Here is a 19045-nt window from a genome sequence, read left to right as displayed (position 1 = left end):
CCAAGGTCATGGGGGTTACGTGATAATACTGGTTAGTGCTGGTTGGTTAAGGTCGGGAGCATAGACACGAGGGCATAGGCATACAGTACAATTTATTTTATTGCACTACCTTCTGCTGTCAGCATAGCCTGCATCTACGCATGGCTGTCCAACCAATCCCTAGTATCATCCGGCTCGACTATACTTCGCGTCTGAGATCTCAGAAACTTCGGCATCATGCAGCTGATATCGTCACATAGGTGTGCTTGTGCAGGGTGTATTCTGCGAGAGAGAGAGAGTGGTTGAGGGTGTGTGTCGGTAGCTTTGTGGTTGAATTTGGAAGGCTGGAGGTTTGGGAGACGAGAGATGAGCCGGGAGCTGGAGGGAAGAACAGTGTCGAATCCCTGAGATTTCGCACGGACACCGCGAATGAAAGGTGGCCGGGCTCGATTAGTATGCGGGTCGTGTGTCCCTGGCGGCCTCCGACTGGCCCCCCCGGCATTTCGTGGCCATCGACCGATCGATTAGCCCGGGAGACTGGTTAAGGAAGTCGCCGGTATCCTGGGAATACGTCAGCGAGGGTTGTGGAACGGGAGGGTCCCCTTGTGTAACATCACCCACAAAACGGTGGTTCCGTTTTTGTCGCACCTGCGTCGTAATGTCATTGACCAAACATTTAACCGGGCGAGGTGCTACCCATTGAGGTTCAGTGTTGAATGCCCCCATTGAAGCTTCTTTGTGTGGCTAGCGGTGGGAAGCAGCGGTGAAGAGACAACGGTGATGTCAAGCACGCTAGTTGGGGTGTGTGCGTTGAGTCGGTGTTGCATCTCGGCGTGGGGAAATCGGAGGTCAGGCGAAAACCACCGCGGCCACTTGAGCTGCGCTGCGCACAGAGCCGTTCATTCACCGACGATGCCACGGATGGGATAAGTAAGGAGTGCTCGTGCATTAATGCTCATGCGTCAAGGTTAATCAGTTTGGTTCTATTGTCTGATTTATAAATATTGTAAATTACTTGAACTGCGATTATCTATTTACATTAGCGCCGTGTATTGTATATATGTACGTTGAACGTCTCTCGCACCGTGTGTCGCCATCCGCGCTAATGGGAGGTATTGCTGCTTAGTTGGAGAGTGTTGCTACAAACTAGTTACTCTGCTTCTGAATTGACATTTGGTTAAGTACAATTGGGGTGTGGCAGGGGCGGTTTCTTCATTAGGGCGATTGGGCGACGCACCACCAATGTCATTCAACCACAGAGTCACGCTAGCCGTCACTGTCAGCCTCTGGATATAGTCCAATCAGCGTCATGTCACGTTCTGTGGAGTACCGCCTCTTTTTGGGCGATTTCACTCCGGCTGAGAATCGCCCCGAGTGGCCCCATAGACTTACATTCAAAGATGTTTTTTTTCGAACGGGGGCGCTGCAATGCATTCTCTATGGCTTCCGGGAGGGCTCGCCCTAACGTGCTTACGTCATCCTACGTAAGCACGTTTCATCCAACAATATAATTGGTCGCCACCTAGTGGAATCTTTAATTAAAGAAACTTGAGTGGATTGTATATTAATAGTGAGTATAGGAACAAACAAGATGTATTGTAAGAGTCACTTTATTTTTCGTTAATATTAAAGAAATGAAGTTGCCTTTACATGCTTAAGCTGTTAATTTATCCATTGCATGGGTGGACCTTATCCTTATCAATCATCCAGACATTTGCCCCCCCTGAGAGATTTTGCAGGAGCCGCCACTGGGGTGTGGTCAGTGGTGACACTTGTGCCTCCACAGCAAGAAGGTCCTGGGTTCAATTCCTAACGTGGGTGCTTAAATCTGTGGAGTTTGTATGTTCTCTCCCTGTTCTCAGGTTGTCGTCTCTATAAAAAAATACAATTTAGCTGGTATTTGCAGAAAAAAAACCTTCCCAATGCTGAAACATTTCCTGGAAATGATATAACGGTGTTTACATTTAGTAACAACATAGGATTCTAGATTTGAAGCTTTCGGTAAAAAATAAAATAAATAAAAACAACTAGTGATTTTGGCTGTAACGGTTCCACTTGAAGACGGAAGCTTGTGTTGCCTCGGAAACGTCGTGATTTAATGTAGTTTTCATTTATTTTATTTTTTACCTTCGTGACTTTACCGAAAAAACATAGGATCCCCTTCTCACGAGGCTTGATACCTTGTGAGGCTTTCCTGAGACTTGGTGAGGCATTCCTGGTAAACTAGCAGAATAATGAACATGATCCTCATGGTTAGCCTGGTTGCGTGTTGCCGCTTGCTGTCCTCTGCTTTTGATCACAATGGAATGGCATGCCCATGCGATTATATTTTGCAACCTCACATAAATTCCTCTGCACTGTCTCGCGGTCAACATGCGCAGGGGGTGTTTATCATGCGTTTTTTTACAGCACAATTTAAAAAAAAAACCTGCCACACTGGCTGCTGTCACTATCACTGGTCATCTTTCCCCATCGGCTTGTGATTCATCCACAAATTATCCTCCGCTCACGATTTAGTTTCAGTATTTTCACAGTTGCCGAGCACAATCCCCGTGGCCTTAAGACGTCAAAGTTGCAATCAATTAGGGGCCATCCATTTAGTACGTACGTATGGAGGGGGGAGGGGGGTTAACCCAAATGTATACGCTTGCGTATGGGGGGTATACTGACAATGTAAGTACACATAGGAAACGGGGGGGGGGGTGGTGTATTCCGGCGGTGGACTATCTGTTTGTTTCAACACGTTCATATTATTAATCCTTGATCGTTTCTGCGTGGATTAAATATCGGCCATTCTATAGGATTCGGGGGGGGGGGGTGCGTCAGGCGTACGTACGCAGGTGGGGGGGTGGTGTAAAAAGTCCGCGTGCGTACAGGGAGGAGGGGAGGGTTCAAGTTTTGACAGATTTTTGCATACCTACTAAATGGATGGCCCCTAAGAGGAGACGCAACTCTTGAATTGAGCGAGGTTATTGTTCTTAAGAGCTTGAGAACAGAGGCGATGGGAGGGAATTCCAAAGTGAGGCAGAGCGAGAGAAGAAGACGACGGTGAGAGATATGTTGTGACCTGTAGTGTTGGGGTTATTAAACACTGAGGATGAGATAAAGCAGTGGGGTGTCTAGTAGACTGAGTCCTCAACATGAGTGAAGTTCATGGAACAGTAACCATGGTGGTAGTAGCTATTGAGCCATACGGGAAAGGCTGCCAGTGACTGGAGTGAATAAATGAGTAACGGATGGTCAAATAATCCCAAGCTGTTATAATACCCCTGATAAAATTCAACAAGAAACATGTTGACTCGTATCTATTCGAGCTTCCATAGAGATGTATGTTTGGGGCCAGTGTTTGGTCACTGGGGGGTGGTGACGTGACCTTGCAGTAGTGCGTTTGTCGCTTGTTGTAGAGCATTGGTTCTTAACCTTTACTGCAGCATTGGTTCTCGATGTTTAATGTTAATAAACACATGCATAGGTTTGATGAAACAAAGTAGTTGTCCTTACGTGCCCGTGCTTAATTTGTGTTTTAGATTGTTTACCTTCTAAAAAAACTCTGGCCATGTCTCGCACCCCCAGAAAGGGCATCTCCCACACCCCAGGTTAAGAAGAACCACTGTTTGTAGAGGTTCTCGATTTGAATCGGCAGGCCACCTTGGTTATTATAGCACGTGCATTGACCGTGGAATATGCGCCCTCTGCTTCGCAGGGGATGTAAAAAATCCCATGACGTCATTCACAAGAGTGGGATAAATTTGAAATTTACCTACAAATTACTAAATTGGAATTACACAGCAATATCGCACCATTACTGCGAAACTACTGTCGCCTGTCTGTGAACCACAGCAGCGCCTTCGTGATAGCCTTGTGCTATAAGTATTACTCGAAAACCAAATGTATTTGATAATTACTATTATTACTGTGTTTTTCATTTCAGTTTAAATGTATTAGGTATAACCCTGTGAGCCATGCGGCTTTTGACTCGGGTGCAACCGCAACAAACAAAAACATCAACAAGAAACATCTTAAAGTGACTACACGCAACAGAAAAATCCAGGAAAAAACAGCAAAGTCTTCCAGAAAAAACACCGTATATCAATGCTGTGTGCAAAAATCCCAGTGGGATGCAAGTAAAACAATAACAACCATAAGACAATTTCGATTAAAGTTACCAGGCTAACTCTGTACTACAACAAACAAACGTGGCCAAACCAAAACGTTAAAAAATAAACCCTCGCTCGTGCACACACACAGGTTTGCGTGCACCGTGTTATGGGCATCGGGAAGAACACGCAGGCGGCGGCGGTCGGAGAGAAGGGCTGCGAGGTGGGAGGAAACGGCCAGGTGACGACCACCCCGCTCGGAGGAGGCCAGGTGAGACTCAGCCCAGGCACTTCGCTCCGCACTCCACTGCAGCGTTGACTGAAATAACACACTTCTCAGAAGGCTGTATTGCTGATTGGGATGCGTAAAAATGCTTTTTTTTTCCCCATTCGTAAAATGGGAGCGGTCGAGTGGTTGCGTGTTCCGCCGCTCGTTGTCGAGGCTCGCGGTTGTAGCCCGGCGGGCGCCCTGGTTAATGCTGCGGGTGCATGAACCATACAACACTACGTGCTGTCTGCTTCACGGTGGATGTTACAAATTCCATGACACCACTCAAAATGAGTCGGCCATTGTGCGCCGGCGTCATGCTCCACATTGCCAAATTCGAAAAAAACGACACCAAGTGCTCAATTGGGATTGCTCATCGCGACTGTTGCCTCCATAGGCGGAATAATGCTCATTCGCGTGCCACTTGGAGTCACTTCGTACGCATATGGACAGTTGCCACTCCGGGGGTGCCCTTTCAAATGTTTGAGATGCGATTTAGATGGTATATATGAAACCAATGCTGCTGTTGAAGGCCGCTCCCAGCAGACTGTGTGGCTGATGGAATGTGTAAAATTGTGTTTGTTTTGTATATGGAGGGACAGATATGGGGAGGTGAATTGTCTGTCTTTGTTGTTGCTATTTGCTATGTACGGTTTGAAAGAAGTGCAAAATACATACTTGGTGACTCGGGGTCAGGGGGCTGAGCTGACACCACTGAGGGCCTGGATTGGAATCTGGGAAGATGCTTGTGATTAAGCCGGCTTCTCAGCCCGGTCACCAATAACTGCTCAAAATACCCATCGCATCTAATTTGGCTTTGCACTGTGACTGATTCACAGCTCTTGAGTATTAATAATATTGCTTTTATTGACATCCAAAGGATATTCTTTGCCAGGTGTCCCTCTAGTCTGGATAATACATGTCGATTATTATAATAATTATTTTACTAATACGCTTATTTACTGAGGACGGCCTCGCACTGAGTCTCATCACCTCTTTTGAGGAGGTTGCTGCTTCACAGCAGGGGACGATGTAATGAAGTAATAAAGTACTTTTTCAAATTTGGTTAATGTGGACCTTTACTCCGGCACACAATGTCCTACTCTTTTGGAATGTTACGGAACCTCCAATGTCTACTTTGAAGCAGACGGTGTGTATATTTTACGGTTAATACACCCACGGTATTAACCGAACCGTGAACCTCTGCAACGAGCAGCGGATGCCCTGCCGCTGAGTCGTGGCACTGCCCCCTATTGGAGTGACTTCAGAAGCTGGCATCTGATGTAGTCCTCTGAGGCCATTTGCTGATGCAGGGTGATCCACTGTTAGCTGTCGACTTGCGTATTGGAAATGTATTCATTTCATGCATTGAAGGATGAAGCCTAGAAATCCCCGAACAAAGCGGATGCTTCCTTAATGGACTGACTTATCAGCTCGTGTTTAACCAGGTGAGCGCCTTGTGATGCCTCTTATCTGGTTCATTGATTGGTTTTCCAGTACGGTTGTTTGTCTTTGATATTATTGCATATGGTCTGCCGCTGGTGCATGGTCAGCGCTTTTGTCAATCGTGAAAAGGGCCTCTCCAGACTGCGCAGGGCGTGGGGGTTATTTGACCATACTTCACCACGCTGGTCGGAGGTGGGGGCGGGCAATAGAAGGCGGGTGGCAAAAATTCAGGAGCATAGAAGGACAGTACAATAATGGTGTTGCTGCACTACGCTCTGCTCTGAAGAGGCCAACCATTTGTGGCAACAGTACTCGTGGTAGTAACGTATTGCTTGTGGTGATGATGGCCATGATTTATATATGACCTGTTCTTTCTGTAACAAAATAAGCAGAGCATTCACCTCCTTCCCCATATCTGTTCCTCCATGTAAACAACAATACAAAAAAATCCAATAAGCCACACAGTCTTCTGCAAGTGATTATTTTTCAGTGGCATTGGTGTCATGCAAGAAAACTCCACCAGCTTCGACATGCAGTGTCTCATCAGCAGTCAGGCTTGTTTAAATCATCACTGGTGAACTGACAGATGTTTATCGGCAAGGAAAGGGCAAAGCCTATTCCTTTTTCATCATCTTGATGCCAGCAAACACGTTCTTTCGGAGTGGGCAGGTAGGAACTTGGTTGGACAGCGCATTCGTGCACGGCAGAAAGCTCGCGGTCACGTGACACACTTCAACCAATCCGGGAGCGTACTACATGTTTGGGAGGGACTATGCACGACAGACAAATAATCCCTGGTGGGCAGTGTGGAACTGTTGTTCCTACCTGTAAAATGGTCCCATAGATAAGGACCCTCGCCGTTTGATATGGGTCCGATTTTATCGCAAAGTGATATAACGCCGAACACAAAATAATAATTAGCATTGTTGTGGAGAACACAAGTAGGTGGATGTGTGGGGTTATTCAGAAGGAATGACCAGCAAGTCACCTGGAACAGACATAACAACATGAGCATTATTCCTCAAGAGCCACCCTTCATTACTCTTTGGTTCTTTCGGTAAAGTCACGTAGAAAATAAAATCAAATAATAATAGAATACGACGTTTCGATTGCAACACAAGCAACCATCAGGTAAGAATGAATGAGAAAAAACAAACCTAGTGAACTTAGAAACACAATGCAACACAACACAGAGAGCCGGCCAACACAACAGCCAACACCCTACCTGGCTGACCACGCTCCTCCAAAGAATGACAAACACAAAGATAGCGCCACTGGGTCGTGGCCTTAAATAGAGAGAGGGGGGGAGGGTTTCGGGCAGAGAGAGAGGTGGGGGGGGCAGAGGACAATGAGAGAGTTGTGTGGAATTCTGGACAATAGTGGCCGGAGGAGAGACATTGGACTATAAACAAACCAGCTCCGCAATATTTAGAGCAAGAAAATCTGAAGTTTGAGAAAGCAAATTTTGTAAATTCTAGATTTGAAGCTTTCGTGACTGCAAGGATTCATACTCTTAGGTTTTTTCGGTAAAGTCACGTAGGTACTCTTTTACTTGATACAGCAATCGTGCTGTGACGGTTGCCTCCGAAACGTCGTGATTTTCTATTTTACTTTTATTAATTTTATTTTTTACCTACGTGACTTTACCGAAAAAACCTAAGAGTAAATTTTGTAAAATTAGGAAGTGTAATGCAATGCAACACATAGTCGGTTAACACACAATTAACGCATAGCCTGGGTGATTCGTTCTCCCAAAGATTGCTAAATTAGAAGTTAAGTCTAGATTTGAAGTTTTCGTGACTGCAGGGATCCATATTCTTTGGTTCTTCAGCAATTGTTTCTTGCTGTGGTTGTCCCACCTGATGACGGACGCTTGTGTTGCGCCCGAAACGTCGTGATTTAATTTATTTTTTATTTTATACCTATGTGACTTTACCAAAAGAACCAAATAGTATAGAAGTTAAGTGTGAGTTGTGAGGAAATCCTCCCCGTAGAGGTGGTTCAAACAAGATTCGAAGCTTTCGTGATTGCAGGAATTACTCTTTGGTTCTTTCGGTAAAGTCGCGTAGAAAATCAAATCAAATAATTTTATCGGGCTGTGCGCAGAAACCATGAATCTGGCACGCCGTCTATAAATACATGGAGGGGGGGAAAAAACAACCTCGTATTTCAGTGGAACACTTTGTGCATTGTAAGTGCCTGGTATCCTTGGCGGTGGTGACGCAAATCTTGCAAAGTTATTGTTTGCCTCTGCTATATCGTTTAACTAGAATGTGCGAGCTGCTTTGATGAAAACAAGGAATAAAAACCCTACGTTAGCACAGAGCCTTTACCGCTTTCTAAACTGTGTTTGTTCTCAGAACGTGTTTTTAGTGAGCGATAATGACATCACATGTCCAACCCGCACGACGAGGTGACTTCACAATTGATAGCGCATTGAAAAGTAAAAGCAATTTTAAATGAACCTTATCAGTCTTCCGTGTTCGTTGCTCTGACCCCTTCGGTGTGTCGTTATCTATGATACGGTTTCCGAATCTTAGCCGTTTTTGTGGCAGCAGCCCTCGGCAGCCACGGACAACAGAGTTATTGTTGGGGTAGAGAGGAGCCCAGCCAGGAAACTGAAGGCATATATTATTTTGAATAGTATGATGGTATTTAACCTTATGCAAAACCACACATCACCATAACAAAGGTCAACACTGCCTATAGCATTACTCAGATCCGGAAGTCACTTTGCATTTATTGGTTTTAATGGTTACCTCAAATAAATCTCCTCGTAATTAGAGTCTGCTTTTCTATAGCACGTGTTTTCACAACGCGAATTGGATATAACCATGATGAATGTATTAAGGGACACCTTTTTGTATAATGTGAATGAGATAATAACGCGATTGAGTGAACAAATGACATTGCACAAGTTGGAATGACCGGTTGTGTGGCTGCCTAGGTGCAGCATTGTACAAGGCAGTGGGATGCTGCTGGATGCTTCTAGACACTACCCACGCGCCTCGGTCTTTGTTCGGCCTGCGTACGCATCTCACGTGTTATCGTGGCCTGTGCTTTACCCTATATCATATATTATTTATTATAATGCGGTCTGTCCATAACGCGGTGTTCTTCAGGAACGCAACTAATACCGCGTTATAGGAGAGCAGACGGTACTACAAGATGAGTTTGAACATGGTGGTAAGAAGTATTGGATATTTTTACCGAAAATTATACTTGAACTTCCAAGCATCTGCATGGAGGAGCCATGCTCGAGCAATGTTACGATCATCGTATCGCCATTGCAGTTTGCACAGTGTCAGTAAATGTTTAAGTTTATAAGGAAATTATGCAGGAAGTTAGTGACACGCCGGCTGACTATGTTGTGTGTTGTTCACACTGCAGCTGGTTACATAAACATTGTCGCAGTACCACCCCTTGGCCATTCCACGCAGCATTATAACAATGATGCTCGTGTTTTCATTCAAGCGAATCACCCGGAATGCACGCACAGCGGCAATGGGAGGCTTTCACCCTGCGACAGCCGTATTGACGGTGGTGTGGCAACGGGGGGGGGGGGGGGACACAGGAACAGAGCCGAGGGAGAGATTCAAGTTTTCGCATGCGTTACGTAACACTGTCCAACATGTGTTTGTCCCTGGAAATATTCAGCCTGTTTTAATTGAATGAGAGAGGTGCATGTTTAGAATGCCATTGTGACCCCTGGAAAGGCACACAGAGAAAACGTGAGAGGCTGAAGGCACAATCTTAACTGTTAAGAAATCCAAGTGGGCGGAGGCAGAGTGCATCACGAGAAGGGGCGGTGGCCGATGGCCAGGAATATCTATTTAGTCGCAGACAAGATCGGGAACATGCCTGAGACCACGTCCATCGAGGAGATGGAGCGGTGTAATCCGTGAATGTTTTCGTTGCCTGATGGATTGTTATATCGCAAGCATGTCATAAAAAAATGTGGGTCATATTGGATCGTCGTTCAGAGAGTTATCGCTGTCCGCCGTTTAGGGACGCAGAAATAGCGAATGTGTTAAGGCTTTAAACCGTTGTTCAATTATTAGACCTTTTGGGTTTTGGGTCTTTATGAGGCATGCAACGACTAATCAATCAAGTTATTTTCAGTTTGTCCATGTATATACAGCTGAAGAGTCTCCACGCTGCACCGCAGTGCTCGTAAACCAAGAATGGATTTGTGTATCTGATCATTGCTCGGAACCTTGCTAACCCATTGCATCAGAGGAAGTGATGTAGACCCCGGTCTCGACCATCAAAGGCAAACAATGCTGCTGAAACCGTGCACTCAAACAAGGCCATGTTGCTGATGGTATGTGTAACACAAAAAATACTTTGATAGTTGTTACGTGGAGGGACAGGTATGTGAAGGAGGAGGCAGACTGCCTGTTTGTTACAGGCAGACGGCAGCGATGCTCTAGGGGGCGCGTCCAGGATTTGTGACATGCGTTTAAGACCCCTTCGAGACGTTGGTACTCTTTAGAATAATTACGAAGTGGAATTTTCTCGTTGGCCGTCACATGTCGACCAATTAGGGTTGCAATTCAGATAGAAATCATCTGTTCACTTTTCATGATGAGAGGGGGGGGGGATGCTCAGAACACACCGGGGTGTCGGATGTACTCTGTTCATGTTCACACATCCCACTCCACGGGGGATTTCAGTTTGAATCGGCATCCTGGGACCATATCTTTGTGGTGATGCATTCAGTTTGATGTGACAGTCAAGCCACTAACTTAATCCACCAACGAGCCGTATTTTATAAAACTGCAACAAATTTACCTGCACAGTGGCACTCTGTGTTGTGATCATATTGTTGCCTTTGAGGCTATCTAATTTGTGGAGATGCGCTTGCGCAATATCTGCTCTTCTCTCGGGCTGTCTTTTGACGCAATCCTGCTAAGAGATTAGTGCAGGTACACGGCATACTGAGCAGTGTGTGTTGTCTGAAGGTCAAGGTTGCATATGGGTAGATAAATCAAAACATTGTTGTGTCGTTGTGCGGCATGGCCAAGGTAATGGAGTTCTTTAAAATAGCTTTCAACTTTATCAGCTTCCAAGGATTCTGGTGGGTTTTTTTTATTTTGTAAAAAAATGTGTACAGCTAAAAGTGAAAGTCGGTGGCAGGAAAGTGGCTCCCCGAGTTTCTGCGAGCCATCCGAGCAGCCTTGTCGCTCATGGCTCCCTGCTCCGTCTACGTCTCCTCGGTGGCTCTCTTTGCCGCCGTTGGCCGTGCCCAGTGGTTTTGTTTGTGGATCACACGACGGCGCATGCGGGGCGTCCACCACCGCATGCGGGGCGTCCACCACCGCGTCTCTCTTGCACTGCGCTGTGAACCTCGGCGGGATGGACTTTGGCCCACGTCAGTGGCGAGTGATACTCGAACAGGTCCCGGGCCCGTTTGCTAGTCGTTCAAACTGTCGTGAGAAGTAAGTGGGCTTGGGCAGGACACGCTGCTTGAAGGATTGATGGGCGGTGGTGCAGGTGAGAGAGATGCACGCCACTTGCGCAACAGAACTGTGGGAACATTTAAAAAACAAATAAATACAGGAACTTGGCTCCAGGAGTGAGAGATGAGACAACAACAAAAAGTACATACTTATTTATTTATTACATGAAGGCATGTTGCATTTGTATTGCAGTAGGTCCTTGGTGAATTGTTCAAATCTCACGGTAAAGCACATTCATCAAGGAAGTATTAGGCAGATAGTCATCATTCAATTGCAAAATGCAATTAATTCTGAAGATATCTTGTAGATTTATATCTAGGTGGTGTGTCATGGCCTGTCCCGGGAAAGTTTGAAGCCTCGTTCATTAACGTGGTAAGGCTTTCATGGCAACGGTCAAGCGTGTCATTACGGCCCTATAATGATGTCACCGTGACGTACAATGTGAATTACATGTGTACACGTAATTCCTCTTAAGTGCAAGTGCAAGTAAAATAAAAGGCAGAGAGAATCCGTTGAGAGCGTTTTCGCTCTCCTCCGAGAGCCACGTTTCTAATGTCTCATCATCCCACGTGGAACCACCGAGCCAGATGGCGGATTATCACCGTGTGCACAGGGCACAAATCAAACGCACAATTAGCAAAGAGCAATGAAGCGGCGGCACGTGCGCGTTTCACAGAGTTGTTTTTTCCAGTCCGGCGTGCGTCACGCGCGGCCAAAGAGCGCCGCTCTCGTAGATTGCTCCCCGACAGAAGTTCATCTACACGGTGCGCGGAACGCCACGGCATCGAGATACGTTACCGGTATTGAATATTTAAACGCGCGGCAAACCGAACGAACGGGGTGCTGTTGCATGCGCATTGTGTGCGTATGCCGTGGTCATGCGGAAAAAAGAGCTGCTATTTTTGGTAATGGGGGTGGAGCAGGTGGGCAGCTTCTGTGCACACAGATGGCAGGTGCACGTGGGCGCGTGGGAATAGGAAGTGCACGCACGCGTAAAACGATTGTGACTGTCCGACAACGTCGGTGTAACCGGCAAATGTCAAGCGAGCGAGTCACGTCTAAGTGCTCGTGGCTAGTTGGGCGTCGGCAGATGTCATGAGCGGTGAGCATCCGCATGGGCACGGCGCCATCGCTCATTGCTTCCGGTGTATTGAATGCGTGCGTGTCTTTAGCCGAATGCGCACGTGTGTCTGCGTGTATGTTGGGGTTGTTTTTGTTGCGTTATCAGTAGCCGCGTGCAGAAAAATGTGACCGGTTTGCCACACGCGAGTGGTGAATGTGAGACTTTTTAAAACTGCGTTTTGGTTGTCGGCACACTGGACTTGCAACCCAGAGGGCATCGGTTGGACTCCATCTCTCGGCACGACAGTTGAAACGATGGTGCAAGATTCTTAAATCCTCCCCCCCCCACTGCCTGTTTTCACCCAGCAGCTATTCAAATGGGTTCCCAACAGTCGATCAGTATGTCGTGCGTGGTGGGGTAAACTGTGGGCTGTGCCTACCTCTTCCAAGGCATATGGCCAGTAAGTAAGAGTACACCAAATTTCCTCGAGAGCAGCGGTTCTTAACCTTTACTGCAGCCTTGCACCCCTTTCATTCTCACTCGTTAAAATGTGTTACTATGTTAATAAACACACAGGTTTGATTAAACAACATAGTTGTACTTACATGCCTGGTGCTGAATTTGTATTTCCATTATTTACCTTCTAAAAGAAATCTGTCCGTGTCTCACACTCCCAGGAGGAAGGGCATCTCGCACCCCAGGTTAAGAGCCACTCCTCTCGTGCCTCCTTCCTCAGAGGCCCTTCTGCCAGCAGTGGCGTGAGCGAGCTGTGGAAGGGTTGTGCCCTCGCCTTTGAATTGACAAACGAGAGCATGTGTGCATGAGCCGCTGTGCGGTTCGTACGTTGGCACGTGCTAACCGGTGCATTAATTCGCGTCTAATCGAGTTTGTAACCAGCCAATAGACTAATCACGGCTCATGATGATGATGATCATTGTTATTATATCGCTTGTTTACCCAAGAAAGCCTCATTGAGTCTCAAGAACTTTTTCAGGAGGGTCCTGCAAATAATGTAGCAGTTGGAGGGCCACGTTGCTGTTTGTAATCCCAAATGAGTAATTTACAGGTCATATTTTCAGCATTGGAATGTTTGTCCAATACAACTATGGTGCGCATGCTTGTTTAGGTAGGGAAGGGAACCCGAAAACTCTTGAGGAAACTCATGCAGGGCGACAGGGTGACAACTCACAAACTCCACACAGCTTCCCGAGTCACAAGTTGAACCCAAGCGTTTCATGTGGTGAGGCACAAGTGTTATCACTGAGCCACTCGGCCGCCCCATGATCATGAGATGTTTTTTATTGGGGTTTTGAGGAAGAAATCTGTGTACTCAGTTCCGCTCGCTGCTCTCCGATTGCGTTTTCCTGTGGAACGTAAAAGGACCGCTTGCTGTGCTTTAGGATTGTGATGAATTGATTTACCTTGATTCTTGCGCTCGTGATACACGGCAATGAATCGTGCATGTGACGATCGATTATTTGTTACGTGTGCAAGTGTTGCCAAATAATCACCACGTCACGCTCGGCGTGGGGAGGCCCCCATCCAGCAGTCCAGGGCCGAAGGGCTATGCCTCGCACCTTGGGAATTTTGAATGTCTCAGTGTAAATGAGAAATGGTAAAATGCCCGCAGCATACCGCAAGCGTAGTTATTGGGTTTTATTGGTTTTCAGCGCAGGTAAAACCCATTAGGCAATACATCCTCATTTTCAGTGGGGACCTGGTTAGCACCTTGGTAACCTGTTTACAGCAAAAGACACGAACAAACCCAATCCACAAACAACTGTACATCATGAGCAGATTGCAGACGGCAAGGTCGTGCATCAACATCGCGCCACCAGCACTGGCACGTGGTGCATAACGAAGTTGCGTTTTAATTTCTTTCTCTGATTATTTTTTTACGGGTGCTTTTCATTAAAGAAAACCATGTGACCCGTAATAGGATCAGTGCGGGGTGGCGCAGTGTTTGTCAGCAAAACACAGTGGCGTTATTGTCCTGTACAATGCTCCCCCTCTGCCTGCGTGCACGCCCCCCCAACCCACCGCTGCCCTGAGATGCATGGGGGGGGGGCTGCCCATGGGTTTACAGCGCCTGGGGGGGGCTATCCGAGCCAGTTTTTCTGATATGCGATGTTTTTTGTTTTCAAACTTTACAACGAAGGTTAAAAGTGTAAAATGCATTTGCGCTGTCCGCGCACATTTCTGTAACGGCTCTTGTAGACCTGGTACAATATGGACAGCATTCGAGTATCAAGCTGTGTTGCTCCAATAAACTGACTCGAGAAATCCGGCCACATTGATCAAAGGTTTATTGCCAAAATGTGCCGATAAAAACACCAGCACTGTGTGTGACATCATCTGGTTGCGCGGCTTGGAAGGTAAAGGCGCAGCCCTGCAATTGCGCACTCGCGCCACTGTCGGCGGAAGGGCCTCCGCTAGAGGGAGCTCTGGAGGGTATTTGGTCTACTCTTCCACGCTGACCAGACGTGTTGGAAAAGGAGGGAGTGCCCACACTGTACCCCACCACACTCCACCTGCAGATCGACTGTGCTGGGTGGACAGAGGTGGCGGGGGAGGGGGGGATTTAAGAAACACGCATCGATGTTTCAACTGCAGTGCAGGGAGATGGATTCGAACCCGCTGGGTTGCAAGTGCGGCGTAATAACCATTACACCGCAGTGTCAGGTCCCGTGTTATCGCAAATTCAATTGTTACTTTGACAAACGTGGGAAACTCCATGGGTGGGCATGACCCGTTGCCCTCGCGGCTGCTGGTCGGCGTGGATTTTTCGAGTGAAACGGACTCGGGCGCGTGGGTAACGCGTGCGTTGACTCGTGTTTGTGAGAGTCGATGATCCACTCGTGAAAGGACGCGGTCACGGTTGTGGAGCTAACGGAGTCGTACGAATGGGGGACAACGAACGAAAGGCGTTGCGGCACGCGAGACGACAAACACAAACGAGGCCCGCAGTTCTGTAGTACTAATGAGACGTGCAGCACGGAGAGCGTTGAAGAAGCAAGACGGACAGCTCATGCGATTCCTGACTCTGGTGCCCTTCTGTGGAGAGTCGGTGTTTCTCCCCCTGTTCTGCAAGGCCTTCTTTTAAGTTATTCGGTTCCCTCCCATAGCTAAAAAAACATACAATGTTCTTGGTATTAATAATAATAATGCAATTTATAACGCACGCAAATTTGCGGGCGTAACGGCTGCAACTCAGAGGCGCGGAGCCAAGCTCAGAGTCGCTCGAAAGCATGGTTGTAGAGGTGAGTTTTTAAGTGTCTCTTGAAGGAGGCGATTGAGGGGATGCTGCGAATGTGCAGAGGGATAGCGTTCCAGACTGTTGGGGCTGCCACTGAGAAGCGGCGCATAGACGTGACCATTCTGGATCTTGGTATCAAGAGGAGGTCGTGTGAGTCGCGCTGCGCAGGCCAAAAATCCCAGTGCAAATTTTTTTGAATTACTTGATCGTGATTACACAGCAGCAGCAACATCGTCCCGACTGTGAAAATGTGGCAGGACCCTCCTGAAAAAACGTCATGAGCTTTCCTGGGTAAAGGAGTTAAATAACAGCATGAAAATGCCTCTCCCTCCCCACCCTCGTACCTCCCCACCCTCCCCTCCTACCTCCCCACCCTCCCCTCCTACCTCCCCACCCTCCCCACGTTATTGTTGTGCAGACACCCGCCGGGCAAAAGAACGGCGCTGCTCTCTCGGCAGACGGAGACGGCGGCGACTGCCTACCCATGGTGCCCCTGGCCCAGGAGAACGGGGATGCCAAGGTGACATCAGTCTGTGGCTCTGTAAGGTTGGGCCCGGGCACGGCTTGAGTACAGAATGTGCGGGAGTGCCGCTAGTTGGTGCTGCCCTTAGGGTGCGTGGAACATAGTTCTACACGTCAGTGTCATGTGCGCGTGCGGTTTGGGGCAAAAATTATATGGGCGGTCTGCATCTTAAGACAGTCAGATTTACAACGATCCACATTTACAATGTTTGTATCATGCCACAGTGGATGATTTACGCCGATTTACAACGATCCACATTTACAATGTTTGTATCATGCCACAGTGGATGATTTACGATGCAGAAAATTGGTATGCGTCACATCTTCCGACACTACTCCAAACACATTTGATAGGAGTCAGTCTAGTTTTTTCTGATGTGGCTTGGCGTGGAGCTTGTGTTATTCTCGAGTGTTTTTCGTTCATCTTTACCTATTTTTCCCTGTTAAATATCGCTGGTAAAAGTGAAAAAACACATCGGCAAGTGGATATTCTGTCTATGGGAAAGTCCGATTTTATAATGATCCGATTTACAACGGCGGGGTTTCCAGGAACGCATTGCATCGTAAAAGCAGGGGGACAGACTATATTTGGAAACTAAAAACTTGGTTATCTACGAAACGAAATGTATTTTCAGTTGGCCGTTCTTGTAATATGTTTTGACATTTGAAACGCTGAAATGTTTCAAGTGGTTTCTAGCTCAAACAAGCATGGAGGGGTTTCTACATATCTGTGACGGGGGCGAGTCATGTGTTCCTGTGCATCTAGTTTAACCCTGTGTGAACTCAACAGAGCAGGATGAGTCTCATTCGCAAATGTGACCTTCGTCACCAAAATGACAAAAGTGCAAATAAAAGTACAAAAATTAAGCGATGAGAAATTGGACGTAGAACAACGGCATGACAAAATGATAATAAAAGTTTTTTTTTACGAACAAAAATAAGTTTGTTCATTAAAGCTGGCTTCTACGAATGATTCTTTAAAAAAAAACATTCATAGTAAAAGTAAATGAGAGCATCATATTCGGTTCAGGGTAATTATTGCCCTCATACGTTAACAGACAAAGGGTCTATGACTATGGGAACCTCATTTGCCAGTAAAAATATGATAATTGGTTTTTTACCCTTCTATCTGGCAACAAAACTGACACCTTTTTACATGGAGTCATGTTGCCAGATAGAAGGGTAAAAAACCAATTATCATATTTTTACTTGCAAATGAGGTTCCCATAGTGTAGACGCTTGCCCCGAGCTCTCATACTCTGATGGTGCATTGTCTTTGAGTTGTGCGCCTTTTGGCGTCATCTGGTCCAACCCATGTGAGACTAGGCTCTAAGGAAAGCTGTCTCGGGTGTGGACCAATCAACTTCAAGGACAGTGCACATTATCAGAGTTATGTTATTTTGTTTGTATTATGACTGCAGGTATTGCGGTCTATGCAAACATGACTCCTTGTAAAAAGGTGTCAGTTTTGTTGCCAGATAGAAGGGTAAAAAACCAATTATCAGGGTCTATGACGTCAAATACATCTGCAAGGGAAGCTTTCGCAATGAATCGACAGCTCCGCGTCCGGTTGCAATTGAGCTGGGAGAGGAAACGGAGATGTCTAATGAAGCGAGGGAATTCCAGGGGTTTGGGGCATGAGCAGAGGGATACGAGGTGAGAAGCGTGCGCTGGGACACCACAGTTGACGTCCCATAAGGTGATGTTTAAGTTCATAAAACCCCAGGGAGGTGGCGGCGCAAGCTCGTGATCCAACGCCGCGGAGGTGTTATGCCCTGGTTTGCCAGGAGAAGGCGATGACAGCGACAATGTGTACTTCCATCTGTTCCGTCTGAATGGGATAGTGTTTTTCCCCTCGCGTGCGTAGGTTTTTTCTGGGTACTCCGGTTTCCTCTGGCATGTTAAACGCTCATTAATTGGCGGCGAACACCTCAATATATGGAGGAGTGCAGAGCTTGGACGGTTGTTGATGCTGGCTCATTGCATGGCTGCCTTCTTGCTTGTCTGTGGTTCGTACAATGTGCGCCGTGTTACAATTTTAATTTACATTATTATTAATAATGATAAGGGATCTTTGGCCTTCTCCCAGCCCTGCCACACTGGCACAGATCTCGCTGTATCATAACCGGGATCACAGTGGCCACGAAAATTTGGAATTTGAATACAATGCCGCGTACAATCTTGGCATTGGCCATAGAAATAACATACGTTAGATTTCAAAATGGTTGTTTGAGCTTTTTTAAAATATATCTACAAATATAATACAATGTTTTAGTCGAGTACTACTTCTGATTCCGTGACTTTCTGTATAACTACTGAATTACCCTGACGGAATAGTAGTAGCCCTAATTATGACACTATGTTACACATGTGTTCATATGTGGGGTTATTTGACCATACTTCACGACATGGGTCAGTGCGTTTTGGTAAAGATGGTTATCATAGACTTGGGGACATAGAATTACAGTACAACAATGCATTATTTTCTCCTGCCGTATGTTGCCCACGACCTCCATCACCAGTTTTCCGCAAGATGGTCACCCGTCCGAGCATTATCCAGGCTCAGACCTGCTTAGCTTCTGAGATCTGATGAAATGGGGCGGAGTGCGGGTGACATCGGCACGTTGAGAGATCTATCCGCGTGTGTGTTTGTGCGCACAAGTCGTAAATAGTTGTGGCTGTCACATGGAGCTGTGTACGGGATGACATCATGGCAGCGTGAGACCGGGCAAGGGCACAACATGAGAACAAACAATCATCTGGGATGGTTTTTTTATTGCCATGAGAGCGGGTGAAATATAATAACGGCCATACATTTTGCATGCGTTCGATGTTTGGAGTAATGTCAGATTCATATCAATTTCAAAGAACAGCTTGGGGCAATGTTCTGAAGGGAAGTAATGTTTGGCACGAACAATATGTTCATTAGGTTGTTATTCATAAATTGGAGCA

At 46.7% G+C, this 19045-nt stretch overlaps 1 protein-coding gene across 6 annotated transcripts in view; it reads left to right on the top strand.

Moving 5' to 3' along the window:
* Positions 1–19045, top strand: part of LOC144946528 (solute carrier family 23 member 1-like) — a 75903-nt gene that overhangs the window by 24497 nt on the left and 32361 nt on the right. For 4 of the 6 annotated variants that reach the window (XM_078875502.1, XM_078875501.1, XM_078875503.1 and 1 more), the window contains exons 2-3: positions 4228–4347; positions 15990–16112. In XM_078875502.1, the coding sequence (XP_078731628.1) occupies positions 4246–4347; positions 15990–16112 (225 nt within the window). In that variant the 5' untranslated portion in view covers positions 4228–4245. The remainder of the gene's footprint in view (positions 1–4227; positions 4348–15989; positions 16113–19045) is intronic. The other 2 variants (XM_078875505.1, XM_078875504.1) reach the window with 1 other exon arrangement.

This window comes from Lampetra fluviatilis, chromosome 41, assembly GCF_964198595.1.
Source record: "Lampetra fluviatilis chromosome 41, kcLamFluv1.1, whole genome shotgun sequence".
In the NCBI taxonomy this organism is placed as follows: Eukaryota; Metazoa; Chordata; class Hyperoartia; order Petromyzontiformes; family Petromyzontidae; genus Lampetra; species Lampetra fluviatilis.
This window is presented reverse-complemented; position numbering and strand designations above follow the sequence as displayed.